The 27,538-nt window shown below is 39.6% G+C and overlaps 2 protein-coding genes across 5 annotated transcripts; both read left to right on the top strand.

Moving 5' to 3' along the window:
- Positions 1-917: 917 nt before the first annotated feature.
- On the top strand, positions 918-17,265 carry CFLAR (CASP8 and FADD like apoptosis regulator). 4 transcript variants are annotated; one of them, XM_063162405.1, is made up of 12 exons: positions 918-1,111; positions 2,447-2,569; positions 4,121-4,549; positions 5,451-5,556; positions 6,485-6,620; positions 6,783-6,880; positions 7,767-7,818; positions 8,543-8,598; positions 9,581-9,659; positions 11,968-12,463; positions 13,380-13,527; positions 14,945-17,265. In XM_063162405.1, the coding sequence occupies exons 3-11, from the start codon at positions 4,254-4,256 to the stop codon at positions 13,522-13,524; spliced, it is 1,464 nt and encodes a 487-aa protein (XP_063018475.1). In that variant the 5' UTR covers positions 918-1,111; positions 2,447-2,569; positions 4,121-4,253; the 3' UTR covers positions 13,525-13,527; positions 14,945-17,265. The 4 variants fall into 4 exon arrangements, with proteins under 4 accessions (XP_063018475.1, XP_063018474.1, XP_063018473.1 ...); XM_063162404.1 differs by having other exon boundaries at positions 919-1,111; positions 2,450-2,569; positions 13,380-17,265; XM_063162403.1 differs by having other exon boundaries at positions 919-1,111; positions 13,380-17,265.
- Positions 17,266-18,020: 755 nt separating this feature from the next.
- On the top strand, positions 18,021-26,077 carry LOC134421441 (caspase-10-like). The gene is made up of 8 exons (XM_063162407.1): positions 18,021-18,212; positions 19,428-19,778; positions 19,923-20,022; positions 20,571-20,706; positions 21,575-21,663; positions 23,089-23,194; positions 23,976-24,480; positions 24,974-26,077. Exons 2-8 carry the CDS (start codon positions 19,465-19,467, stop codon positions 25,143-25,145), a joined length of 1,422 nt encoding a protein of 473 aa, XP_063018477.1. The 5' UTR covers positions 18,021-18,212; positions 19,428-19,464; the 3' UTR covers positions 25,146-26,077.
- The last annotated feature ends 1,461 nt before the right edge of the window (positions 26,078-27,538 follow it).

The raw sequence follows: 27,538 nt of genomic DNA, 5'->3' as shown, positions 1-27,538 counted from the left end.
AAATTGTGCATATTGATTCACAGTAGGTAGCTGGTTTCCTTCTGAATCAGCTACATCTTAATAGCAGGGATACCGTGATAGCCCTGAATGATTGATATTACAGTGAGAGCCTGACCATACAATTTCAGAAAGAATACATGCATTTTTTCAGAACATATAGCTGCCACTTGGTACAAATTCTAGTGTGGGCGAATATTTTCTGTCTCCTTCTTCCCTGCAGTTCCAAAGACAGCGTGACTCTTCATGTGTGCTACCCCAGAGTACTGCGCTTCCACTGCTCTATTTTTAGCAGCACAGAAAAATGACTCACTGTTTCATAAAGGCTTTGAAATCCACTGAGCTGGGAGTTATATGTGTCTGATTTCACCATATAGGGAGGTGGCTTTTGTCTGGTTCAGAAAATTTTAGATTTTAGGCCTTTTGGAGAGCAGCTCCAGCTGCAATGCTAGCATCCCACAGTAAACGGCTTAATGAAAGTTGCTAGTTTATGTCAAGGGAATAGCAACATCCAGTTTTCAGGAACAAGGCGTTACGCAATATTTACTTAAGATTATACAACAGGAAGCATACAACTTTCACACAGCTGTACGTTAGCCTCACTGTGAACGAACAAATTCAGAGTGAGCCACGAGACATAGGAGGGGTTACGGCTAAACTCCTGTCAAAACACGTGCCCGCACTGACAGCAGGCTGTAACCGCTCACCGAAACCCTGCTACGACTTCACAGCTCGCAGGGCCACCACAGAGCCGGTCTGCGTGTCCCCACAGACAAACATACAGGACACGAACACCGCTCCGAACCTGTGCACCCGCCGAGCCCGGCACCGCGCCGCCGCCACGGCCTCCCCGCGCAGCGCTGCCCCGGCCGCCGTGTCCGTGCCAGGGGGAGGTTCCGGGAGGCGCCGCAGGCCTCGTCCCGCCTCCATCCGCCGTCGCTCGGTTTTGGTTGTTTGACTTTGGGGTACAGCAGGAAACAAAAATAAAACCAACATCCTGCCTCTCCCCATCCCCCCCCGGCCCGGCGCTGGCCAGTGGGCCGGTACGGCCTCAGCTCCTCCCTGCTCCAACTGGCGGACCTGGCTGCTGTAGAGACTTCCCCGACTCGTCCGGGTGCGTTCTACCTTCCCCCGTTCCTTTCCCCCCTCCTTCCCTCGCACTTCCCTTCCCACCGTGCGCTCTGAGCACAGGCGGCCCAGCGCCGGAGCGGCCGCTGCGAGCGGGGCCCAGGCTCGGTCTGGGCTCGTGGTGAGAACCGAAACCGAATGTGATTTTAAATGACGCGCTTAGAAAAATTACTGGAAATCTGCATAAATCACGTTTAGTAGTTGGGGATTTTTGATTGGTTTTGCGTTTTTGGGGTTTGGGGGTTTTTTTTGTTTTGTTTTAATTAGGAGGACTGGGACCTTAAAACAAATTAGCGTGGTAAGGAATGTGGTGATCCCCGCAGCAATTCCCTGTTTTTCCTGAGTACGTTGCGCAAGTTTTGTTGAAGGCCGTAGGGCAGTGAGGCAATAGGGGAATTTAAAAGGTGTGGAGCATGCTCTGCGACTTTGAAAAATGCCAGATGAGCCTCCTCCTAGTGCAGCCGTTCCAGCACCGCAGCCAAGACAGAGCGGAGCGCAGCCCGAGCCCCCCGGCCAGGTCATCTCTGTTCTCCCCTTCCAGCACGGCTCTTCCGGCCGAGCTCGTCTTGGGAAGAAAGATCATTTGCTAAATCAGAACGACACCCACTGGAGTCATATCCTGGTTTTGTTGCTGCAAAGATGACTGTAAAAGGTTCAAGATGAAAAATACCAGTAAGGAGTTAACTGGAGCCTTGTGCATCTTCGTGTGAAATTTTAGTGTGTTATTTCCTGCTCCTTTGCTAAGTTGTTAAAAAAAAAAAAAAAAGCCTAATTAGACATGCACATGAACACAAAAATTATTGAGGCAACTTTATCTCTGATGACTATGAACTTTTTTATTTTGTCTTATAAAAGATAGGCTGATTTTTCTCTCCTCTTTGTAGAGAATTTATATTCAGTAAGTCATCTTGTTGCAGAGCCCAGATAATCAAAAGTTAGGCTGCTGGGTGTATGGTGTGGTTGATTTTTTTCTTTAACTTTTGCATCTATAATGACTGTATCTGTTATATTTGAAAAAGGGGTCATCAGATGGAAGACTGGAGCATTATGTCCTTTATCTCTTATGGCAGAGTGGATTGGCAAAGTTACAAACTGTTTTAGTTTGTACTAAAAATTCACTTCCTGTTGCTTTCACTCATTACCCGCACAGTACCCAATGAATGTTATCTGCACAGCTGGTTTGCCTTTATTTAGAGCACAATTCCTGTTCACTGCAGTCATACAGGAGAATGACTGACCCTTGTGGTTTTCTTTGGTTTTCCCACCCCATAAAATTAGGAAGTAGCCCCCATAGTAATTTGTGATCTCGACATTTGTCCAGCAGAGAATGAGTTAATGTAGTCACTGGAAAATTCTGGATGGAAACCAATGTGTTCTGGATCAGTGGTTTGGCAATGGTCAAATGCCAGTTTTCCCATGTTCTTGTGAACAGTTTTACATACAGGTAAGATAATTTCAAGACTGAGTAGAATCAACATTTTTTTATAATGAGCATGTAATGTACCATATATAAAGGAAATTCATGAGAGAAGAGGATTCATATGTGTGTTGCAAAGGCAAATTATTTTAAAGTTAATATATAAATAGTAATTCTGCATGTTTGAAATTCCAACTCGGTGGGAAATTCCCGAATAACACACACCCTTCCTTCCTCTTTTTTTTTTAACTGGTTTTAAAAGATTAGATAAAAATCAACTGGGGTAGTTAAAAAGTTTTTCTGGTATTTCCAAAAATGACCAAAATATGTTAAATTCCCGTTTCACTTTAGAGTTAAACTATTACTTCAAGGTTTTTTGAAAGTCCCAGCTAAATGTACCTGGGAGATGCTTTCATATGAAGGTGCTTTGTGCCTCGCCCTTCTTGACTGCATTATGTCATGAAAACAGTGTATTTCTATAGAGTTCTCACAAGTGTTTGATGCTAGACTAAAAGTAAGTTAGCAGTAAATATGCTTTTCTTCTGGTAGAAAACTTTCCAAAACACATTACGGTGCATGAGGGGTTCCTCTGTTTTAGATTAATTTATCTCACCTGCTTAATTATGGACACAATATGTGACATTTTTGATTGTAACTTCTAGAATGTGTAGCAAAAGGATGAAAATGCTGTAAAAAAAATCTAATTCAGGTGCTAGAATCTTTTGGTATATTAGGCTTTGAAGTTGAATTGCCATTTGCTTTCCACTATGGTGTAAATAAAACTCTGCAGTATAGTGATCAAACTCTGTGGAAGGACTAAGATTTGTCTTTAGGTTTGCTCATCTGCCACTTCTCTGTATATGTAATGGAGGTCAGAGGAGGTTAGGTAGAATTTCCATAGTTGGTAGCAGTGGAAATTGAGCACAGCACCCTCCTGATTTTGTTAATCACGAGGCTGGGGGTTTTTCTAAGTTTGAATTTTTGTTCCAGTTTTCAGCATGATGGTACATGAGTGTTTAGTGAAGAAAAGATGGTCTATGGCTTATCTATACCTTCAGAATGAACCAATTTGCATATTTAAGGTTGGAGTATTTTCTTTGAGTGGGTTTTCAGTCTTTTTGAGCATGGAGGGTGTGTGTGGAAAATCCTTTTAACTCCAGATTAGAATAAATTTAAATTATGTTAATAATAAGAAAATACACACACTCTTGAATTTACAGATAATTAGTGGTTTTAAAATTACATGTTATATTGTTGCTGGGAAAAGGGCAGAGATTTTGGAAATACTTGATCTACCACTCATCAGCAAGCTGATGACTTGTTTCACTTCCTATGGAATATACAGACTTGTGGTAACGTCATTTACTCTAAAAAGAATTTACATGTCTTTCTGATTAGTATGACCTTCCAAATACTTTTAGTTTTCTAATGAACAACTGGGAGATTCCCTTGAATAAAGGAGGTCTGAGTAGTGTATGTTGGAGTGTTAGTTGAAAGTTAAATGCTTCAGATAGGAGAGTTAACTGTGGACTTGTGCAGCAGATCACTGATTTATTGCCTTTTAATTCTCTCCCACAGAACTGTCCTAGAAATGCACCTAGATAAGAATGAACAGAAGAGAGGTACTGTGGTCGACACAGGCTTTGTGTCATGCTGGTTTCCAGTTTAAAAACCAGTAGGCTGGCAATTTTAAAGGAACAGCAACAAAGTGATGACCAGGTGCCAAGTGCCAGCTTTCCTTATTCATCAGATTCAAGAAGAATTGGGTAAAGAAGAAGAAGAGATGATGGTTTTCCTGTGCCGAGACCTTGCTCCTGACTTGGCCAATGCTGATCTTAAAGAAATCCTGCTGGCTTTGAATGAGAGAGAGAAACTGACTCCTGTTGGCTTATCTGAGCTGTTGTACAGAGTTAAGAGGTTTGACTTGCTGAGGAGGATCCTGAACACTGAGAAAGCAACAGTGGAAGCTCACCTTGCCAAGAGTTTCAGACTTATCCCTGATTACAGGTAATATATCTATTTCAGATTTCAAAGCTACACTGTCTTGTTCAAAATATGTGGTTTGTTTTTGGTTTTTTTCCTTTGTTTGGAGGGGTGGGAGCAGTATGGGTGAGTTGTTTTTAAATTTTTTTTAAATTTATTTAATACTTCTCAGATTCAAAGAATATTTATTGAAGGTAGAAGAAAATCAGAAAAGGACGTTATATCTAGAGTTGTAGTTTAAAGAAAATGTCAAGCTTAGTCCCTGAATTAAACTTCAGTAGTTTCTTACTAGTCATGGCATTAGAAGCATCTGTATTTAAGGAGTTTGTGTGTTTGTGAATATAAACAGTGATGATTGTAGAGTTCTAGATTAGCAGCTAAAAATGACACTTTAAAGAATATCATTGGTTAAACATATTTTCTTTTCTGGTTTGCTTTGGGGACATAGCCACATGGTATAACTTTTCTCAAGCGACCTCTCTTACTTGTTTTACTCTGTTAGTTTTGAGAGGCTTGAATTAAGAAATCCCAGTTATTTTCTTTGAGAGACTTCAGAAAGAAATCCATATACTCATAAGGAAGATTTTCCTGTATTAAATTCTCACTAAAATAAAAATCATGTAACTAAGAGGTTAAAAAGTCAAGGATGTGTTCTGTTGTCTCATTCTCTCACTTAATCTCTGTCAAACATTGAAGAAACTTCTGTTTTCCTAACAGTAACTATTACACTGTCAGTCTGAAAAACACAGGTGATGATTAGCAAGAGTATTTTATAATTGGATCTTGAAACAGGGTACATTTTTTACCTGTTTCTTAGTTAGAAATCCTAGATTGAGACTGGAACATCGGGAGAAGTTGAGTAGTTGGGAAAGGGAGGAATCTTGCTGCAAGCTAATAATTTAGAAATATCTCAACTTTATTTCAGGGTACTAATGGTAGAGATAAATGAAAATCTGGAAAAAGATGAAGTGGGTTCTCTTGGTTTTCTACTCAGAGATTATGCACCTCGTATGAAAATGGTGAAAGATAAGGTATGTTTTCTTTAATTCTGGCATTCTCCTCTGCAGCAAAGAGACGTTCAAGTAAAAAAATATGTAGCTAGACAGCAAAGGAAAGGAGTCAGTACTGCAAGGAGTATTGAGGCAGGAGTTCACAAACATCATGAAGCAGACAAGGAGTTGTGGCTTGTGTTTCATTTTGTTGATTTTTAATTCAAGGAAAAAGAAGCATGGAAAACTAGTAAAAAAGTAGGAGGGAACAGTGCTTGTTATAGTGTATGGTGGTTGAATGTACTTCATGGGCAGGCATTTTACAGAAGTCTTTCTTCAGTATTTCTGACCTGAAAGTTTAACTAAGAATGATCTCAAACCAATAACCATTTGAATTCTATCTTGAATTACAAAGTCACTTTTTGTTTGTGCTCTGCTTCACTTGCAAAAGAACACATATATTGTAATTACGTCTTTATAGCTTTGCATTCTGAATATTTTTCTTAAGTCCTCTGAGAAAGCAGAAATTCAGTAAAGAGGACTCAGAAACCTTGACCACCGTGCAGAGAAGACTGAAGATTTCTGTCTTCCTCCTTTGAGGGTTTTTTCCTTTTCTGTCTTCAGTCAGAGAAGGAGAGAGGCCCTGAAAATTTCCCAAAGCTTTTCTTGCCTCTTGCTTTGTGGCATGTGAGTGGCATTCACATTGACTGGCTTTGTAGCAAAAACAAAATGCAAAACTGTTTCCTCAAAAATTTAAGATTGATTTTTAAGAATATCACTTTGTAGTTTCTATTACTCCTGTAATAATATCAAGGATTCATATGTCTCTCAGATAATTTTCTTAGAAGGTGTAACATCTCTAATTGTTTATATAGCCTTTATGACCTCTCCATGGTATTTTCTGTGTTGCTTTGTTACATCTGGTGGAGAAAAAAATACTGATGTGTTTGGGTTTATGTTGCTATTCTAGAGTTTTCTAGCTCTTATAATTGACCTAGAGAAGCTAAATTTGGTGGCTCCTAATCAACTGGATCTGATAGAAAACTGTTTTCGAAGTATTCACAGGATAGACTTGATTAGGAAGATTCAGACGTACAAACGCAAAGGTAGGATGCTCTTTTTGCACTGGTTACTCTTGATAGCAACAATCAGATGTGCTGAAGATAAAACTATGACTTACAAATAAGGGTATTTGCATTCTTCATAGATTTAGGTTTTCAAAACAGTTGAAATATCATGGTGTATTTGTGTTTCTGTTAAATTTGCAGCTTCGGTGTCCTCCGTTCATTGTCAGCCAGTTTATGTAAATGCTCATCCAGCCTCTCTCCCTAATTTCAATCTGATTGAGCCTTCTTATCATTCAGGGGTAAGTATACAAGAAGTGAAACAAATCCTTTGCTTCTAAATATTGCCAGACTTTAAAAGGAGATACATCTTTCAGACCCTGAGGAATTAAAGATGGCTTGTGACTAAAATATTGCTTGATTTCCTTCTGTTGTTCCTGTTATTTGCTGATCTGATTAGGATCTGATTAAAATCTGCCTGAGAAAGATGCCATTTAAAGGACTTCTGTGAATTTATTCCTATTAGTTGAACATATAAAATCTGCATCTTGAAAGTTTTTTTGTATTACACTGTGGAGGGTGAAGTTTTGCTTTGACTGTTCTTTGCAAAACATATTCTTCTTCTTTGTACCTTTGGACCTTTCCAGGAAAGTAAAGCTGAAAATGATAGCTTTCTTAAGAAGAGTTTTTCAGGGTTTTTTTTGTGGTTTGTTTTAAACTCAGTTTAAGAAGATTTCTCAGTATCTGAAAAGTCATCAAATCCTATTGCATGCAGTATTCTTTATATTTGAGTTAGCTCTGATATTGTATTAGTATGACCTTTCTTGAAGTCTTTAACCTTGCTAAATGTGATGATATTCATTGTCATGTGTTCAGTAAACATGCAGCTCCCTGCTGCTGTATAGGAAACAAAGTTCACATCTTCAGAGGCTTTTCCTTGCTGTTGATGGCAAGCTGGTGCTTTTTTTTTTTTTTTTTAGGAAGAGGAGGAGCAGTTGGGTGTTTATTATATTTGTCTGTGCTCTGGATAGGTTTTTTCATCTGTTATGTTGTAATTATATTTAGCTGATAGTAATTAATCCAAAATATCATTTTACCGAGGAAGAAATACTGCTGTGTTTTATTTTGGAACACGTTTATTAATTCTTGAAGGAGAATAGGAAAATTGTGCCTTTTTCTTAATTTCAGATTCAGAATGAGGGCATGAAAAAATTACAAAATGGATCAAGTCTTACTCTGGGTAAGAGCATTTTATCTAAAAGTGCCAAATGATGAATTTCATTACATCAAAAGGACTGCTATTTGATAATTGTGTTCATGGCTAATCCTGTTAATAACATCAGGAGCAGACAGTATTTGATATCTCTCAGAACTGAGCCTGGCCTTACTGTTTGGTCTTGTATTTGCTTTGCTTGCACTGCCACATCTTAAAGCATTCTTAAAAATTGTAAGCTTCCACTGTCAAAACTTCTTAACAGAATAAATATTTTATTAGTAAAACCATGGATAAAATTGGCTAGCCAGCTCTGGAGGCCTGTGTAGTGCAGTTCTGCCCATTAACTCTGGAGAAGGAAGTTTTTGTGTCAGTTCAGCAGTGAACTGCCCACCAGGCCAGCCAGAAGTTGTGCATTGAATACCAGGTTCTTTCCATGTGTATTTTGTTTTCTCTGGAAACCTCAAATACCTCTCAAATATGGTGATTTTTAAAATTAGTTGGGTGAATTCTTTCAGTGTAGAAGAAATTCATTGTTTCTTCTAGTCCCAAGCAATGCAGAATGAAATCCAGCTAACGTTTTAGAGGTGAATAATTTAGGGATTTTTAAACTTCAGTGGCATACATAGAAACTAAGCAGTCCCAATGGGTGAGAACTTGCTGAAGTAGATACATTCTTCTTTATAATTGATTTAGTGATTAAAAGATATCACTGGCATTTGCATACTGAGATTGCTTCTGTATGTTTTAGCTGCAGCAGAACCACTTCACTTGTCCATTGAGGAGTCAGGATCAGTGCCACATAAGGTATATTCTTGTGTATATGTATGCATGTAAATAAATACAATCTCCGTGAATATTTTCTTTAGTTTTTTTTGTGTTTCATTTTGATATTTCCTTGAGTTGTGTTCAGACAGAACAATGGGTACATCCTCAGCCATAAACAGGTTCTGTGAATTGTTTTTGGAGAATATCTTTGAAATATAAAGTGTTTGCTGCTACTCTGGAAGCAGCAGTGTGCAAAATACATGTATATATGATGTGCACACAGAAATCACACATTTGTTAGTGGAGACCAAGTTAAAACCTGTTGAAGTTCAGACCTCTTGCCACATGCATTAGAAATCACAGAGCTTCTTTGCATGCAGTAGATTTTGTTCTTGATTCCTTCCTCACCCCTTGCTTTCGAGGCAGAAGACAGACATGCTTTGGGGATTAATGATAAGGATGGCCCATTGCTGTTTGCACTAGTTCTCCTATAGGCCAGGAACCAACCTGTAACAAATTGGTTTGCTTCAATCAGTTCTCTTCAGAGGGGAGAGGAATTGTGATAGAGTCATTATGGATGACTTAGGAATAAGGAGGTTGTTCAAATAAATAAGGAAATAAATTTTCTGATGAGCAGTGCTTGCTTGCTTGCACACCTGAGGAATACAAAAGTTCTCCACATTTATTGTGTTGGCAGTATGAAGCTTGTACAGTTTTAGTTTCTGTTTAAGAATCTTTATGGTAGTGAGATTATATAAGTATATAGTACAAGTACACAAGTACACAAAAACTAAGCCTGTACTAGAAATAGAGGAAAAGAATCATTAGTCCCTTCCTCCTGTTTTTTGTGACATAGATAAGACACATTACAACCCAGTAGACAGATTTCTGCTAGCTACTTGGTGGAAAACAACAGAATGTTATTTAATATATCTAAAACATAAAATTTGAGAAAATAATATGGTCTAAAAGTTGAGAAAGTGATGTATTAACTTTGTAATTGTCCTTTCACATTTCTCAGATGTCTGATGATTCCTACAGAATGCAAAGTCAACCTTTAGGAATATGCCTGATAATAGATTGTATTGGCAATGACACTGGTAAGTCTCTGGAATTTTAAGTCTCTTAACTTGTTAATCTCAGATCATTAGAAGAATTTAATTTAAAAAATATAATGTACATTTACCAGCCAGATTAGGGTAGTGTTGTCCCAGTCATTTAATCTACCAATTCTAGTAAGGGTTCAAAGAGTTGGAAGGGACAACATCAGGTTAAAGCCAACTGTCCTAATTATTGGAGACAATGTTTGGTTTTTTTGGTGCAGAATCTCTGAATGAAAGAACTTGGAAGAGGATAGACTGAATTTTGGGATGGGCAAAAAGGATATTCAGCAACCAACAGAAAAATTAGGCTTACAGCAGTCATACAGTCATACAGCAGGTTATTGGCAGAAGTGGTAGTGTTTCCCACCAGCTAACAAAACCAAAACTGTTGTGGATTTCAAGTGCAGTCATATTGGACACCAGAGATTCTCAATAGCCATGAGGTCCTTTGTTAATGATGCACCTGGGCTTCTGTCCTATCTTGCACAGTTTAGCTGAAAGTGTCACCACAGTGAAACTGAAAGTGTCACCTCTGCTGGCAGTGTAGTCACTGCCATGGTGTAAATGTGGGCGTTTCCTAATTGCCTTTGTAGAATCCTAGAATTAGATCTTTGCACAGTCGAAATAACCCCTCGCTCTCTAAGCACTGTAACACATGAGGCTAAAAATAAAAATGAAGAGAGTATTTGCAGCCAGTTCTGTAATAGGCTGGGAGATGTAGGGAAGGAGAGGCTTTCCAGGCATGTCTTTTGGTTTTCTCAAATGTAATGGTCCAGCAGATGAACTAACTTAGAATTGCTGATGTAGTTGAAGGGCAGTGCTTGTGGAGCTCACACACAGAAAGTCTGTATCTCAGATGTATGAAGTCACATTTAACAGGATAGAAGGCAAGACTTGCACTGAAGTACATTATGGTGCTAGTGGGATTCAGAGGAGATAGGGCATTTGGCATTGCTTAAAAGGAGTTTGCTAGAAAGGCAGAAATAGTTGTGCCACACTATTCTGATATCTGAGTACACTGAAGAAAAAGAAGAGGGAAGGGAAAACATTAGAAATGGTATCTGTGTCATCCATTAGAATCTGTAGCTGTCCCAGGATTTAATCTCAAGAAGAAGAACCAGTAATAGATACTGTAGGATCAAGAATTACAACACTTTATAATGCCCAGTGAAAACAGTATGACTTTATCAAATGCTGATAAAATTCAAATAGAAATGCACCTTGCTCTTTTGTAAATAGCTGCTTTTGACTTTTCTATTTGGAAATCAGTTTTAATCCTTACATTATATAAACAATGAGGGGAGAAAAGGTTAGTGTTTTATGTAGAATGGAGATGCTGAAAAATCAGCAGAGTTTGTTGGCAGATGGCTAGTGTTGAAGAAATAGGTAGTTTCTGATCTCAGGCTGCAGCATGTAATTCTTTTCCTACCAGAAGCTGTGCATGGGCAATGTATATGTGCTTTATACTAAAGATCCAATGCTGTAAGTCATAGTAGCAGCTCGTGGTTCTCTGAACACTTAATACCTGTGGTTTTAACCACCATGTATCTGGTTTCAGTCCCATGTTAAGAAACATCCAAAGTAGTTATTCAGATCTTAACACATTTTCCTGCAGCACAGGTTAACACAAATACAGTAAGAGTTAAGTCTTGTGGTTTGGCTACCTACAGTTTTAATTTCTAACTTGATTGAAAGAGTTCATTATTCAGCTTTTGTTTTTTTTGCCTGAGAATGCCATTCTGTCCCAGTTAAGACTCCAGTGTCCACTCTTCACCTGGCGCTCATCACTTAAATTTTTAGGAAGCAAAAATGACTGCAGCAGGTTCAGTTTTGACTGATGAAAGAGAACCTCTGTGTTTCTTATGCAGTTCTGTGTATCTATAATAGACATTCAGAGTAATTGAGACCAATTAAAAGGTGGAGCAGACTTCCTATGCTGTCCAGATCACTCTTCATCATTTCAAGTGTGGTTTTTCTTGACTTATATTTTAAGTCTTAGGAATCTGGAATACTAGCTCTAAAGGAAAACATTTAAGTGTCTGTGGAATGTGAACAGATACACAGTGTCTCTGCTGTCATGAAACATGTAACTCACGGGAAAGACAACATGCATATAGCACTATAAGTATGCAATGCACTGTGATCAACACCAAGTACTCCTGATTTTTTAATTATTGTGCTAAAATAAACTACTTAGTTTCAGTAGTAACTACTGAAATAGAAAAACACTGTAAGTACTGTAATTCAATATAGATGAGATTAAGCCTTGGTGTGCCTTGGTTTAATTACTTCTTGCTTCTTTCAGATGTGTTGGAAGAGACCTTCAGAGGCTTAGGCTATGACGTTCATTGTCACAGATATTTAAATATGAGCTCCATGAATCAAACATTGCTTGAAGTTGCAAGGTGGCAGAAGCACAAAAATTGTGACAGCTTCGTTTGCATATTGGTCAGCCGTGGAAACTCTCAGAGCATCTTCTGTACAGACCACACCTTTTCTGGATTCCCTTTGGAACAAATAAAGAAATACTTTACAGCAGACTCATGTCCTGGACTCCTAGGAAAACCAAAGCTTTTTTTTATTCAGAGCTATGTTGTGCCAGAAAATGAGCAAGAATGTACCTGTCTGTTGGAAGTTGATGGCAATGCTGATAATATCAGAGCTAAAGTCACTATTCCCCATACAGCAGACATTTTTTGGAGTCATTGCAAGGTGGATGTGTCTACACTAGAACAATCCCCAACTGCACCCTCAAAATATCTACGCTGTCTGGCTGAGCTACTCCGTAATCCTTATAAAAGGTAAATTAAAGGAAGAGGAAAGAAATAACCCTTTTTCTATTATAGCTTATTGTCATGGAGAATGAGAAACCTTAAATTTCAAACCATCTGGTCCTGAAATGTGTTTTCTTGCAGTGTCATAGTCTAAAAGACAAGTATCCTCACACAATTGCATAGAAAGGTAGCCTAAACCAGGAGTGAAGTTTCTGATGTTACAGTGTAAAGTTAAAGTGTGTTATGGCATTGGGGTTTGCAGAGTGAGAAGGGAAGAACCTGTCTTGGACAATGTATGTCAGTGCATTAGACAGGATTGGAAACCTTCCTTCTGCAAGATAAACAGGCTTCTGTTAAATTGAGGATTGCCACGTACCATTAAGACAAGCTGTGCTTGCAAATATAAACAGTCAGTGCTACTTAAGGATATCAGGACAAAGGCAATAGAGAGGGAAGGATTTTCTACTTTCTCTAAATTTAATTAACCCTTTATTCACAGAGCAAAGTGATTTCCAACATGTAATCTTGAACTTAAACTATCAGAAAATTTTTTCTGTTTAAAGAGATCAAAGGGAATCTGTGGAAAAGGCAGATACATTTGGATATATAACTTACCAACACAGGCTTTATTTATACAGCTGATCTACCGGGGAACTAACTGTTATTCAAGGTAGTTGCAGTGCTAACATCTAGTACCTTTTTACAAGCCCTAAAGCCTTGTCCTGAAATCACAGATCATCATGTGAGCATAATCAATATCACAGCAATGATTTGTCTCAAAATGCATGTGCAGCCTTGTGTGTTAGAGGTCTTGCCTCTGCAGTAGAGACTGAAATTGCTAACTTTCTCCATGCTGAGTCTGAACTTATCTTCTCTCTTGTGCATTCTTAAATGGTGTCTTGCTTAATTCTCTAATGGGATGCTTTTGATTCTTTTGCTGCAGGAAACTCTGTATATTGGCTATCCATATGGAACTGAACAAAAAAGTTTATGATGGGAATATGACCGCTGACCCAAGCCAACAGTACTCACTGCTGCTCCAGCACACACTGAGAAAGAGACTTTTTTTCCCACCTGATTGCTGTTAAAAAGTACATATCTAAAGTTACTAACAAGAAGCATTTGCTATGATGCAAAGTTTAATGCATACTTTTATTTATGCATTGTTATTTCGTGTATATCTAAAGTGCCTGTTGCTTCCAAACACAGGAATTTACAAGCATTTTAGTGTGCTAAGACACTAAATTTTGTATTTTAATATCATAGTCTCTGAAAGCTTGGATGAGAATGGTAACTATTGTATGGCAGTGTAGCATATCTTGTTACTGAATGCCACGGGTAAACAGAGTGTAAAGAGATCTAAACTGTATAGCTGTTGGGTTTTCCAAGAAAGAACAGAAGTGTTTTTATTGCTTCATTGGTGGTTTTTAACATACCTCCTAGCAGTTAATATTTGAACAAATATACTGAAATGTATTGATTATTTTCCCCTGCACCTAGTAGTGGCAAATGGCTCAGGAAAGCATTCCTACCCAGTAATGCCAGATCTTTGCTAACAAGTTCTGGCTTGCATGCCTCTATAGACTGGCAAAACAGAAGGGAGAGAAAGATGGTCTTTTCAGTAATCTGGATTCCATCTGTTTGCTGCATTAAAGATTCCATTGTTAGAACTGTCCACTGCTCACAGGGGTTCTGTGTTAATAAATGAGACAGTCTGCCATGCTTTGGGCCAAGTATGTTTTCTGCTAATGCAAAAATGAGTGTACATGTGACAGGACATTACAGTCATCTGCCACACAGTTAAAAACATGCGGGATTTTGGCAGATGTCTTGTGGAAGCTGAAACATGATTCACACTCATTGTACCAGGCATCATTGTAGAAAGATACTTCAAAATATTTCAATTTAAATGTAGCATGTAGCAGCCATTGGCCTTTAAGACTGTATTATGTTAAACACCCCACCCTTACTGTTTTTGCTTATGAAAAAGAATATGCCTCTATTAATTAATTTTTCCCCAAGTGCTCTTGTTCTTGTAAAAAAAGAAAAGAGAAAATTTTCCTAAATACAAAAATTTTTCTCCAATGTAGCAGTTGCCCAACTAAAAGTTAACTGCCTTAAAGTTCAGTTAGCCTGCTTGTATAACCTAGATGGGTTATATTGAAGTTTATTGTCACTGAACTTAGTGACAATAAAGTAGGCCACTGGTAAATATTTAATTTTTACTCCTAATATAGTGTCCTATGTGAGAAAATAATTCAAGGTCCTGGTATGCTTTGCTTGGTTTCTGTTTAAATTTTTAATGGAAAAAGAGAAGGATACAAAATGACAGATACAGAATATTAGAAGTTACTTCCTGTGGTGGCTGGTAAATGAACTAAATGGTGAAACAAACATTTCCTGTGGTTGTAGAAATAAGGTGTCATTTCAAGTTACATGTATCTAAGTAATGTTAAAAAATGTGATCTTCTTCACAGATTAACTTCACTTTCCCATTTCCTTTACTAGCTTTTGCATTTGACAAGCACCTCTGCTACCCTATAGACAACCAAAAGCAGGGAGAATGGAACAAAGAGGAGACAGATGAGGAAAAGAAATGTGGAAATTTTAATCAGGAACAAGAAGGGGAATGGTAGGGGGCATCAAGAGAAGAACAAGTAGGGGAAAGACGATTCGGAGGAGAAATACAGTATTAATATTGGAAGGAGAAGAAAACAGGAAAAAGGAAGTGAGAATAATAGTGGCTGTCTTTACAGACTCAAATGATGTGGTGAGTTGGTTGATGTTTTGTGGATTGGTTGCTTGGGGGTTTTGAGTGATGCTAAATGCAACTATTTACTTAAAATATTAGCAGTAGAATATATTCTACTTTTACAGTTTTGTGACAAGTTTGATTTGGGAGTTAAGAAGGATATATGTTCTTTGCCTTGCTGCAAGACACAGTAAGTAAAATCCGTGTCCCTTTCATTAAGAAATGATGCAGAAGTGCTGTTTTGAAAACTAGAGGCTCATGTAATCAACCCTTTCAGTGTAAAAGCAAGGGACTCTCTTTGTGAATGGCTGCTTGGTTGGAAGTGGTTGTAGCCCTCTAGAGTTGTGGGGACAGACACGTATTGTGCAGCGTTCATGGGCGTCAGATACAGATTTTTTACACTGATCCTCAGTACATTCTTAAGCCGTAGCCATGCACAATCTCTAACCATACATCTAAGCATTATTTATTGCCTTGACACCCCTTTCAGGAGTGGCATTCAAGCAGGCTGGTTCCCTGTACCTGTTGCATAGTGACTATTTATGCAGGACTTCTATGCAGGACGGCAGTTGTCCGTCACTTCTCCTGTTACAGAATCATGGACTCATAGAATCCTGTTTATACAATCACAGACTCATAGAATCTGCTGAGTTAGAAGGGACCTGTCAAGATGATCTAGTTCAACTCCTGGCCCTGCACAGGACACCCCAAGAATCCCACCATGTGCCTGAGAGTGTTGTCCAAAAGCTTCTTGAGCTCTGCCAGAGTTGGTGCGGTGACCAAGTTCCCTGGAGAGCCTGTTCCAGTGCCCAAACACTCCCTGGATGAAGAACCTCTTCCTAAAATCTACCCTAACCATCCCCTGACACAGTTTGATTTCTCCAGTCCTGTCAGTGGTCACCAGAGACATGCAGAGACTTGATACCTCTGCCCCTTGTGAAGATGTTGAATACTGCAATGAGGTCTGCTCTCAGTCTCCTCTTCTCCAGCCTGAACAAACCAAGTGACCTCAACCCCTCCTCAGAGGGCCTCCCCTCCAAAAACCCTTACCAGATTTCTGTGTCCCTCCATACACATGATGGGGACTGTTTCTTCTTGCTGTAGTGCGCATTTCAGTGGATGCAGGGTGTGGACTACATCAAGTTGTCCCTGTACTGCAGACAGTGAAATTATCTCAGGTTAAATGATCCTTAGCCAAAAGAAAAGGGGGAAGAGAATTTTGGATGCATCATGAGTTTAGGGTCTTAGCACAGGAACATAGAGAGTGATGTGCTGGTGAAATTTCACGGTCTTAGACTGCCGAAATGTCCAAAGTTTTCAGAACCTGTTATTGAAAGAGGTAAAACAAGCTATGCTGCTCCTGCATTGTGAGAGGTTGGAATAAGGCTGCCAGAGTGACTGCTCTGGCACTTAACTACAGTTTTGGTTTCTGATAACTGGGAAAAAAAATTTCTTGTAGTTCTGTATGTGCTCTGTATATGGAAGGTGATGCCTTTAAGTGGCTCAGAAGGTGTACTCATGAGGCAAGAGAGTCAGTGGTGTTTTGTACCAGACTTGAGTTGCTTGGTTTTTCTCAGCCACCTACACTGATGTAGCTAAGCCATCAGTTGACTTGAGTTACATATTTGGGTAATTACAGTGGTTACCAATTCATTATCCAAAACAGAAGTTACATTCAAGAGGATGTTACTGTGCTAGCACTTGTAGATGGAGTATGTTGTGGGCTGATCTCCCCTTTCAACTCTTCACAAGATGTAACAGCAGCAACTATTACAGATACCGGAGTCAGAGAAGCTTTTTATGGAGTTTCTGAGAATTCTTTTCTGCTTTCCAGAGTTTCAAGTTTCTGACATGCAGAACAGTATTGCTGAGAAGAGGCTGCTGTCTGTGTGGATGATCTATATTCAATTTAAATTAAATATCCTGTACTGAATTATTTGTCAGCTTTTCTGTGGCTGGTTTAAATTATGTCTATTTTTCAGCTTCTGTATTAGAAACAATAATAAGACACTATAATTGGATACAAATGCTGGGTTTCATGCTCATATTCTGAATAAAATTTCTGTATGCAGTCAGACTGATTGTCCCTGTCTCCCTCTCCAAGATCACCTGAGACCTATTCTGTGGTCCCTCTGGACCATATAATAACTCTGAAATTCTTGATCTGTTTATCTTGCAGACCTCTGTAACTTGTTAAATTAGGCTGTGAAGTTTACAGCTCTATAAAAACGAACTGACATAATAAAGGACAGCAAGCCTTATAGTTTGAGCAGGTAACTCAACTGCTCTTGGTGTGTTGGGCAACAACTTCTGGCATGAGCAAGCAGACGCTTCCCATCCTGTCTCCATTGACCCGAGGTTGTGGGGTGATACAGGGGACCCCGGGGATGCTGAAGGCCCCGAGGGGCCTGCACTGAGCAGAGTCTGCTCACCTTCCTCCTCCTCCCTTTACTGCAGCGGACGCACAGATCTACGTACAGACGGTACTGCAGCCCCCTCCCACAAGCACTGCTCTTCGAGCTTCCTTCCAGTGGGGAAGCAAAAATTAAAATAATGTGCCTGAAATGTTTGAGGCCTTTTTGCGATGTAGCCTGCTTTAAAATGGCTTGGCAGCGAAAGCGAGGCGAATTACGGGTCACGTCTTACACTTGGTACCCGAGGCGCTGCCTGAAGCTTTTTCCCGGTCGCTGGCAGCGTTGCCCGAGCTCACGGGCCCGTGGAACGCGGGCGGGCGGGCTCCGGCCGGGGCTGGCCCGGCGGGGCGGGGCGGTGCCACCGCTCGTGTGAAAGCCGCGGCGGGCGCTGCCAGCCGTGCCCCGCGCCTCGGACGTGCCCCCGCTCCTTCCCGCGCATCCACCTGCTCTGGCATTCCGCCCTGCTGCCGACGCTGCCTCCTGCCGCGGGCGGGAACTGGGCGCGCTTCCCTCGCCGGCGGCGAGCCGCAAAAAGACCGCGAAAGGGGCCGCGAGCCGCCGTCCCGGGCAGCTGCCGGGACAGGGATCGGGACTGGAATTCGTGAAAGAGGTACCACAATGTGGGGCTGAAATGGAGAGGGAAGGAAGGAAGGCTCTATCTCCCGAGCCCGTAGCGTGACTCCCGCCGGTTTTGTGTGCGCCGGCTCCCGGCTGCGCGCGGCCTCCGCGATATTCCTACCGGGACCGCGTGCGCCTGCGGGCTGAGCCTTCGGCCTTTGCGGGCGCCCCGGCTTTGCACTATATCTAAACCCTTGGGGCAGTGCTCCTGGTCATCTAACACAGTTAAAAAACTTAAAAGAAAAGGTAATTTTACATTCCTTATCCTGCTTATTTCATACGATTTCCTTTCTCTGAGGCGATATCTGAAAGCATACATCAGAGATGCGGATTGGTTACTTTTCTGCGTCGATGCCCCGTGCTGACCAAGCCTGGGCAGCGAGCAGATCCTGCACTGACTGTGCTCCCTCGTGTAGAAACCTTTGCTTGCAACTGCTCTAAGCAAAAGATTAAAGACCTACCAGCCAGAAGGCACTGAAGCACCTTCTTACCTATTTAACCTTCCAGGGGCAGAATAGGACTGCCTGGGCTACATGGAAGAAGTTGGTGTAGTGGAAGGTTGATTAGTCTCTATTAAACCTGAGTAAGAGTGAGTTGCTCATGCAGAGCCTATTTAGACTGAGCATTGAGTGCTATTACATTTTAACTGCCTGTTACTTGTAAGGGAGGCTTATAAGGGTTTTTCTATGCCAAATGTCACATACAACGTGGAAGCAAATTACAGCTGGGAGTGGATGGCAATTCCACGGCTTCAGCTCGGGTGTCAGCCAAGGTACAGAGGAACACCTCCCTGCTACAGCCAGAGAACGAGAAGCTCTTGGACTGCAGATCAGGGAATATGCATGAACCACTGTGCTGTCTCCATTAATAGCTGTAATAAATTACTGCAGGGACTCTTCCCCATTACAACAGAAAGAAGCAAAGATCTGAATGTGGAAGATGTTCAAAAGAAAAGAAAATTCAGACCTTGAGGTCATCTAACACAGTTTTTAGCTCAGAGTAGGGCTAACTCCAATTATAGACTGGGTTGTTTGGAGCTTCTGCCAAATCTGGTCTTCTGTGGTCTGTGTTTAGACAAGGAAGTAAATTTCACATTTATTTAAATTAAAAGTTAATTCAAGGCTTCCAAACAACCATTGGGTAAAATTTTAGTAGAATTGCTGTATTGAGGATTCAAGTGTTACTAGTGTTTGCTTTCTGCTTTCAGACAGAGAGAAGCTGTTTCAGCTGTGGGTTCCAGCAACATGGAGAATGATATCAGCTTGAAGTTCCATCAGCAGCTTTTCCTTATTAGTGAAAATCTGGTGACTGAAGATGTAGCAGCTTTAAAATTTCTCTGTACTGACTTGCTCCACCTCAGTAAACTAGAAGGTGTGAAGTCAGCAGCAGACATCTTCAAGCTCCTTATGGCTCAAGAATATCTGAATGTAGAAGACACTTTCATACTAGCTGAACTCTTATACAGAATTAAATGTCACTCCTTGCTTGAGAAACTTGGTTACACCAAGGAGAAAGTACAAGAACGTCTGAGTGAGAAGGGAAGAATATCTCCATACAGGTAAGCTGGCAGTGGAATTCTCTTCCCTCCGTTACTGCTATCTATGCCATACTGTTTTCCTTTCCATTTTTTGAATTATTGGATTGCCTTTGGTTTTTATACCATCTTCTGTTCCACTTTTATCTCACTGCATCTCTGTTACAGGCAGATGCTGTATGAATTGTCAGAGAACATCACCAGTGTGATGTTGAAGGAAATCACATTTCTCCTGAGAGACCATCTTCCAAAGCGATGCATGATTCTTGTATGTCAGGAGTGAGCCAAATGTGTACATGGTGGGAAGGGAAGAAGGAAGGTGGGAAATAGAAGAAAAAGTGGGAGAAATGTTTGGCAGAATAGAGCATAATATGCAACTAGACTGGTTGTATTCACAGGGATAGCAAGAAGGAAGATGTTGACAGGCAAGAGTAGAATTTGGTCCCTTGTGCCAAGGTTGGTCACTGACAGTTCACAGAGTATAAAAATGTGACAAATCAAATCTTTGCCCTGCTTGAGCCATATGCAAGGGAGATTCATGTCACTGGTACTGTTTCACAGCAATGGAGCCTTCTTGAAGCCACGAGTCATTAATATGGTTTGGGTGAATCTGTTTAAACAAGACCATACCAAATAAAAACACAACCAGTGGCTTTCCATGAAGCAACATTTCTGCTTTTATGGTGATGTAAAACTGACTGGTCCTTACTGGGAGCAAAGCAGATAATAATGTGATTGTCTGAGACAGGGCTGAGAGGCAAGTTTTGATTTCTAAGGAACAATAATGATATTTTACTCTCTCCTTTTGGCTGTCAGTCTGCTTTGGATTTGCTGACTTTATTGGAAAAGCAGAGCCTTTTAACTAAAGACAATGTAAAGATACTGGAGGATGTCTTTATGACCATTTCACCTGATCTCCTGGAGACAATAGACCTCTACAAAAAGGGAAAAGGTGAGAAATTCATAGTCTAGGAGTAGGTTTGCTAAAATGCAGAAAGCACTAGATAGGTCTGGGCTACTGAGCTTAAGGTCATATGTGTATATTGCTGAAGTGGGGGCTAGAGTGGCATAAATCTGTTGTAACAATTCCTTGCCTGCATTACTTCCTGGCTGAATTCCTGAAATTCAGTACAGGGATGTGCTGGAATATCTGAGGCCACATAGAGCAGCCCAGCACATACAGAACAGGCTGGGAAACTGAAAATCTGCTTATAGCTATGTCTCATTTCTCCATTTGCCCAGCAATAGTATTGAGATGACGACCACTGTCCTGTAAAAGGCACTCTATGATCTGTGAATGTGCACTACATAAAGGCAGTTGCCTGCTAAGAGGCTGGCAAGACAAACTCTGTGTGCATGTGTGTCTGATACATGGACTATGAGCATACAGATGATTTTTGATTTTAAATTTTAAAAAGAGATTACTGATTCAGGAGAAAATAAACAAAAAATATCAATTTCAGTAGTAAGAATGCAGATTCTTCTTAAATACAGGTAATTTCTAAGCTGATAGCAAGATGAAAAATTAATTTGAATGTCTTGGGGAGAATCTATCTTTGTACCATGGGTATCTTTTTGCAATATTGATACAAATAGAAGGCTTTCCTTTGTCACAAAAATAAATACAATAAAAATAACCAAAAAATGTTCAGAATAGATCTACTGAACATGATCATGCTATCTTGTGTGGAAGAATTATTCATTTCAGTGAAACAGTATTTCAGATGCAAAAAGTGATGTATTGTAACTAAACTCCTTTTTGCTGCATCCACAAATATTTGACTTATCTTCATTAATATCTATGCTGGGATTTTTTCTAGATAACAAGGCTGCTAATTTTACACAAGGCTTCCCTGAAGTAAACCTGGAGCTGCGTGGAGAATTCAGCAATGTAGAAAATGAATCCAAGGTTTGAGACAATCTCTTAAATAGTTTTTGAATACCTGGGCGTGCAAGGTTTTCATCCTCTCTTGTATGACATTCATCATGCAAGGACTTGTGAGATATCTGTATGTCTCATAAAGTTCCTTGACTAATAATTTTGGATGTTTCAAAAGATATTTGTAACCTTGGAGGCTAGAAATTTAGCAATATTGACAGGTGTGTTGTAGGCAAAATGGACATAATACCTCTGAAGTTATTCACACATCAGTGCATGTGCTTATCTTCCTGAAAAAGACAAAACATTTTCCATTTGTCTATGTTGTGCATTTTGGAGATGGCAGTAGGATGTGAAAAGGGACAAATGGAGCTTCACAGTTCTCACATTTTGCTTCTGGTTTAGAAAAGGTCTCAGGGCATCTTGAAATTTGAAGTTATAAGGGGTAGCATGCAAAGCCCTTGTTAGAAGGATTAAAAGGAGGCAAGAGTTTTTAGTAAGCTATTGCAGAGGTCTTGGTACATGAGAAAAGGTTTCTTTTGTGAGATCCCTTCTTAGAGGCCTTATGTGCACTCCTAAACATAGCAGTGAAACCGCTGAATTCTCCCTCTGGCCGTTTCTTTGTTATGACCACAGATATTGAAGGAGCAAGTTGCTCCATTTGTTTATAGCTATTTAATTTCTTGAAGTTTTGTGCTGTAACATCTTTTCATAACCTGATGTTCATACTGCTGCAAAGCTGTTGAAGGAACTTGGAGTGCTGCCTTCATTTTGTCCTACTAAAATGCACAAAAGGAGGTGTGTATTGCTCCCTAGTGAGGAGGAAGGGACTCCAGTGGATGGAGTTTTTTATTCCAAGGTTGGACTTAAATACAAGGTACTTGAAGTTTTGGTTCTTTTCAGCTTTATTTTTTTTTTTTTTCCAAAAGTGGGAGGTAATTTTAAATCCTAACCAAAAAACTGGTAGTGTGATAGGTTTTTGCACTTCTGAGATTTCTGTTCTGCTTGCATCAGTATGAATCACCTACTCCAGGCATTTATTACTGTTCTCAAAAAAAGCCAACTCAGATGTCTAACTTCCTATAGCTTCAGTGTGATCCCTCTGCCATGAAGCTACTAAAACACTGTTTTGACATTGGAATGCTGGGGTCTTCTGTCCCCATCACCAACTCAGATGGCACAGTTTGGCTGCTGAATCCTGCCTTTTGCATACAGATGAGAACCCAGATGCTACATCCTTCTTCTGCAGTTTGATAGGATGGTGACAGTGTGCTTGGAGTTTCACTGATGTTTTTGCACAGAGGGAGGCACGATTGAATTCCAGATGGTTAAAAATAGCCCACAGTCTTAGGTGCCTCTAAATCCTGGTTGTCAATTTTGAGACATGTTAAGGAAATATGAGTAAGTTGAATAAATCCATTGAAACTGTAAGCTTTTTTCTTCTCCTTTCTACAGACTATGAAAAGCTACAAAATGGATGGGCCACACAGAGGATTTTGTCTCATTATTAATAATGTTAACTTCAATAGTTCTCAGAGGAAGGGTTCTTGCAAAGATGCTGGTAAGTTACTGAAGTGAGATTTTTGGAGGATCTCTGTTTCTCCAGGTGAGTTGATTATGTAGTACTGCCCTATATTTTATTGTCTATGGTTAGTTAATATTCAAAAAGAGTGAAATGCTTGATATGTGTTAAATTATGTCATTTGTTTATTGTGGGGGAGGAGAGGATAAAGGACAAATAACCACAAATAAACAGGACAAATAAAAAGGACAAATAAATCCAAATAAAGGGGTTTTCTGTTGGATTATTCTTGAATCATTTTAAGAATCGCTTTTTACTTATCCTTTATCTACAGCTATAGTAAAGAACTAAAACTAAACTAAATTAAACCATCATTCTACCTAATATGATGCAAAAATCTGTAATCAAGCAACTCTGTGCATACTTCTTACTTGGTTCTGTTTCCTCTATTTATCTCTTATGAATAGTCAAAACTGCAACTGGAAAATAATGATGTGAGAAAAGTTTTGCAAGAACTTTTCTGAAACTGGGGAAGGGCAGATTCTTTCTGTTTTCAAGTGTCATTTGCATGCTCACTTACAATGACAATGTATGCACTATTTTCTGAAGCTTGTCTAGAAAAATCCAGGAACTCTGTGTTTGAGCTGATGCCATCTTTTTTTTAGTCCAGTTAACCTTTAGTTGGTACTAGTATGAGGATGAATCTGCAGAAGTGTCAGGGTGTAAGGTCTTTCCCCCTCCCAGATTAGCTTGCATGGTGACTTCATAGAATGTTTTTCTCTTGCCTCAAATTTTCCTTTTGTCTTTTATTTATTTACAGAGCAACTGGAGAGAGTATTCACGTGGCTTGGTCTGGATGTGAGGACTTATACAGATCTGACGTCTCGAGAGATTATCAATCTCATGGAAACTTGGCAGCGTGTGCCAGATCACAAAGACAGGAACTGTTTTATATGTTGTATTCTATCTCATGGAAAGTCAGGAGCAATCTATGGGACAGATGAAAAACTTGTGTCAATCCGTGTGCTTACATCCCACTTCACTGCCAAACAATGTCCCCAGCTGGCTGCAAAACCCAAACTCTTCTTTATCCAAGCATGCCAGGGTGACAAGATACAGTGTCCTGTCTATGTTGTTACTGATGGACCAACTCCTGACTTGTCTTCCATGCAAGAGAGAGTTGTTCTTTCTGAAAGCATTCCTGAAGAGGCTGATTTCCTCCTAGGCATGGCCACAGTTGATGGCTATGTCTCTTTCCGGCACATGGAAGAGGGCAGTTGGTATATTCAGGCCCTCTGCAGCAAGCTACAATTGTTGGTACCAAGGTAAATACTTGGCTTAGTGCTCTGATTAAATTTTTCTTCTCCAAAGGTAGTTTATCTAGCAACAGCCACTCATGTTCTAAGGTAGATGGAATTAGTTGAAGTGATGATTTCACACTGATTAATTTACATTAACTCTGCTAGTACCATACATGTACTGTAGAATGTGAAGTTTGTTGTGAAAAAACACTCAAAACCTCACATCTATAATCTTTAAGACAGCAAAGTTTATTGAATGATAGGTTAAAATATTTTATTCCTCTATTTTTCTTTATTGATCAAATTAAGCAAGACAGCAAGAAAAGGTCTTTTGTTTTTAGTATGACTCAAATAAGGACAAAAGAGAAATTTGGAGAAAAGTATGTGTTTTCTTTTTGGTGTTTTAAATGTTCATACTCTATCTTCTGGCTGATCAGGGAGATGTTAAGTGGATTGCCATCTGCTCACTAATAACTAATTTCTTTTTTTTTTTTTTTTGCTCTCCTTCTGGCTGTAGGGGTGAAGATATTTTGTCAATTCTTACAGAAGTTAATGAAGATGTGGCCAGACGTGATAGCCCTTCAGGGACAAAGAAGCAAATGCCCCAACCAGCATATACCTTAAGAAGGAAATTTATATTCCCAATACCTATGGACCCTCCTCCTTCAGAGCAATATCAGTGCTTTTAATAAACAAAATTTTATCATCTCATTTAAATGCAGTTCATCACACTACCTTTTTTAAGATATTTAGCCAAAACTTTGAAAATCTGTTAGCTTCGATGCAAGGCCTTATAAATTTTTTGTCAAACAAACTCTGAAACTGGAGGAGACACAATTAAAATAATCAATGTGCCAGCTATTTACATCATCTCTATATTCAGAGTTATCAGTGTTGGAAAAACCACACAGAGTAACTCGTGTTAAACATTTTTTTACCTGCACAGGCTGCAGATACAATAGGTTGTTCCTCACAGCATAGGGATTGCATGTAAGCTTTCATATTTAAACCAGGATTGTTAATGGTCTGGTTTAGATTCATCAAGTTTTATTTTGCAGGCTAACGATTTAAAATCCTGTTTCTAAATCCACTAGTTATGTTCATAGAGAGAAAAAAATGGGAATGAAGAGACAAAACCTTAAGTAGTAAGTGGAAAAGGATTTCTTCAATCTCTAATGAAAATTACATTTAACTTAATAAAGAACCAATTTCCAACTGAAATCAGCAATTTGTTCCACAGTGCCCTCAAATGTCCAGCATAAGCTTCAAGTACAATGGAATTTTCCAAAACTGAGTAAAGCCAAAATGCTGCTTATTATTCCCTCTGTGAAACCTTGTGAAATGTTATTTCCCCATCACTTCTGAGAAAATTTATGGTAGAAGATTTGCATGCTGTGAAATACAGCAGTCAGATTAACTTTGTTAAACCTTGCAGTTTTAAATTATCATTTGTTGGTTTAGGATCTAAAATGCAACCAGTTTCTGAAGGCTCCTATGGACTAAGCTGCTGACAGAATTTTGTGAGTTAACTGAAATAATGCCATGTCGTTTTGTTATGAACACTTACTACATATGCCTGTGTCTTTCCTGTTTGTTATTACATTAAATTCATACTTTTTAAGAGCTTGGTGAGATAAATATTTTGTATTGGGGTAAGGGTTTGTCCTTGTTTCTGACTGATTCCTGCACTTTGTTGGGCTTCATGAATCAGTGAGGTTTTAACTGCTTTAGGGTTTAAGCTGAAGTGAAACTTCATCAAAATGCTCATTGTTATATACATATAACTCATTGTTATATAAGATTAGCAATATCTTAAGGTGAAGACAGGAAAGAGTACTGTCTAGTGCTATTGGGTGCAATTTATAGCTTGCACTATTTTTAGGAGGGGAGTTTTGCATCATACAGAGCATATTGAAATGCAGCCAGTTTTCCAAAACATGATGGCCTTTTTATGATAATGAAGTGGTATTGCATTTTAATACCCTTTGCATTTTAAGTCTTCTGAGTTGGCATGACTGCCACACTTGAAGTCACATTTATGCCACAGATAAGAAAAATGTTTCATCCTTTAGTGGAATATATAACACTGGGATGGAATTGTGATGTTTCTGGCTTGCAGTTACTGTTCAGAATTGATGCACTCATTTTGTATGTTTAGGAAACAAATTTTTATCAGTCTGGAGTAACCATTGACTTAGTTTTGTGGGATCTTGTTTTCATTTTTAGTTTGGTAGACAGGGAATGCTATCATGCTCTTTTTCTTTTTCTGTAGAGACTTCTGCCTCAGTAATCACTGGGTAATCTCCACTGGGTAATCTCCAGTGAAATCATAGATAGGTAAAGGCAATCAGAAGAGTCTGATCTTACTGAGCCTTAAGTTCCATGGGGGGAGGGATCCACCCTTGTGAAGTGTGAGACTGGTGAAGTCTCCCTTGCTCATAAGAAGTTTGTTTAAGCAGAGTTTACGCTATCCTGATGTGGACTATTCAGTGTATTTCACCTGTGAGTGTTGAGGGCTGTGTTCATGTGGCTGCACAGTGTAATACCTGGTGCTTGCAGTGGTACTTGTCAGTACCAAAGGCATGGCAAGCTGGAACTGGAGCTGCAGCTGCCATCTTTGGCATTTCTGTGTGATCTCCTGCAGGGTGTTGTGAGATGGAAGTTTGAAACTCTTGGGGAGAGTGGGTTGGTTTTGTACAGCTCAGGTATTCATCAGTCCTTGCTGTACACACTGTACACCTTTCCTGTATCCAGTGACACAGAGCTGTGCCAGAAAGATACTGGTCACAAACACAAACAAACAAAGAAATGTGGTCGGTTGCTGTTGAGGCTTACTGGTAGCATACAGACCCATGCACCCATTCTCCACCTACAGAATTAAGGAAGGGTTGTGTCTTGTGCAGCCCCTGCATAGACAGATTTAAGTGGAACTAGTGTAAAAAGTCTTCTGGGGAAATTGCTGTCTTGGCAAGATCATGATCTTAAAGTGGTAAAAAAGTTTCCTGGTCTCCTGTCCCTCGTGTCATTTTTGTGCAGGAGATGTGTGTCCCGCCCTGTGCCAGTGCAGGTGATAGTTGTTCCA

Source organism: Melospiza melodia, chromosome 8 (genome assembly GCF_035770615.1).
Source record: "Melospiza melodia melodia isolate bMelMel2 chromosome 8, bMelMel2.pri, whole genome shotgun sequence".
Classification (NCBI taxonomy): Eukaryota; Metazoa; Chordata; class Aves; order Passeriformes; family Passerellidae; genus Melospiza; species Melospiza melodia.
This window is presented reverse-complemented; position numbering and strand designations above follow the sequence as displayed.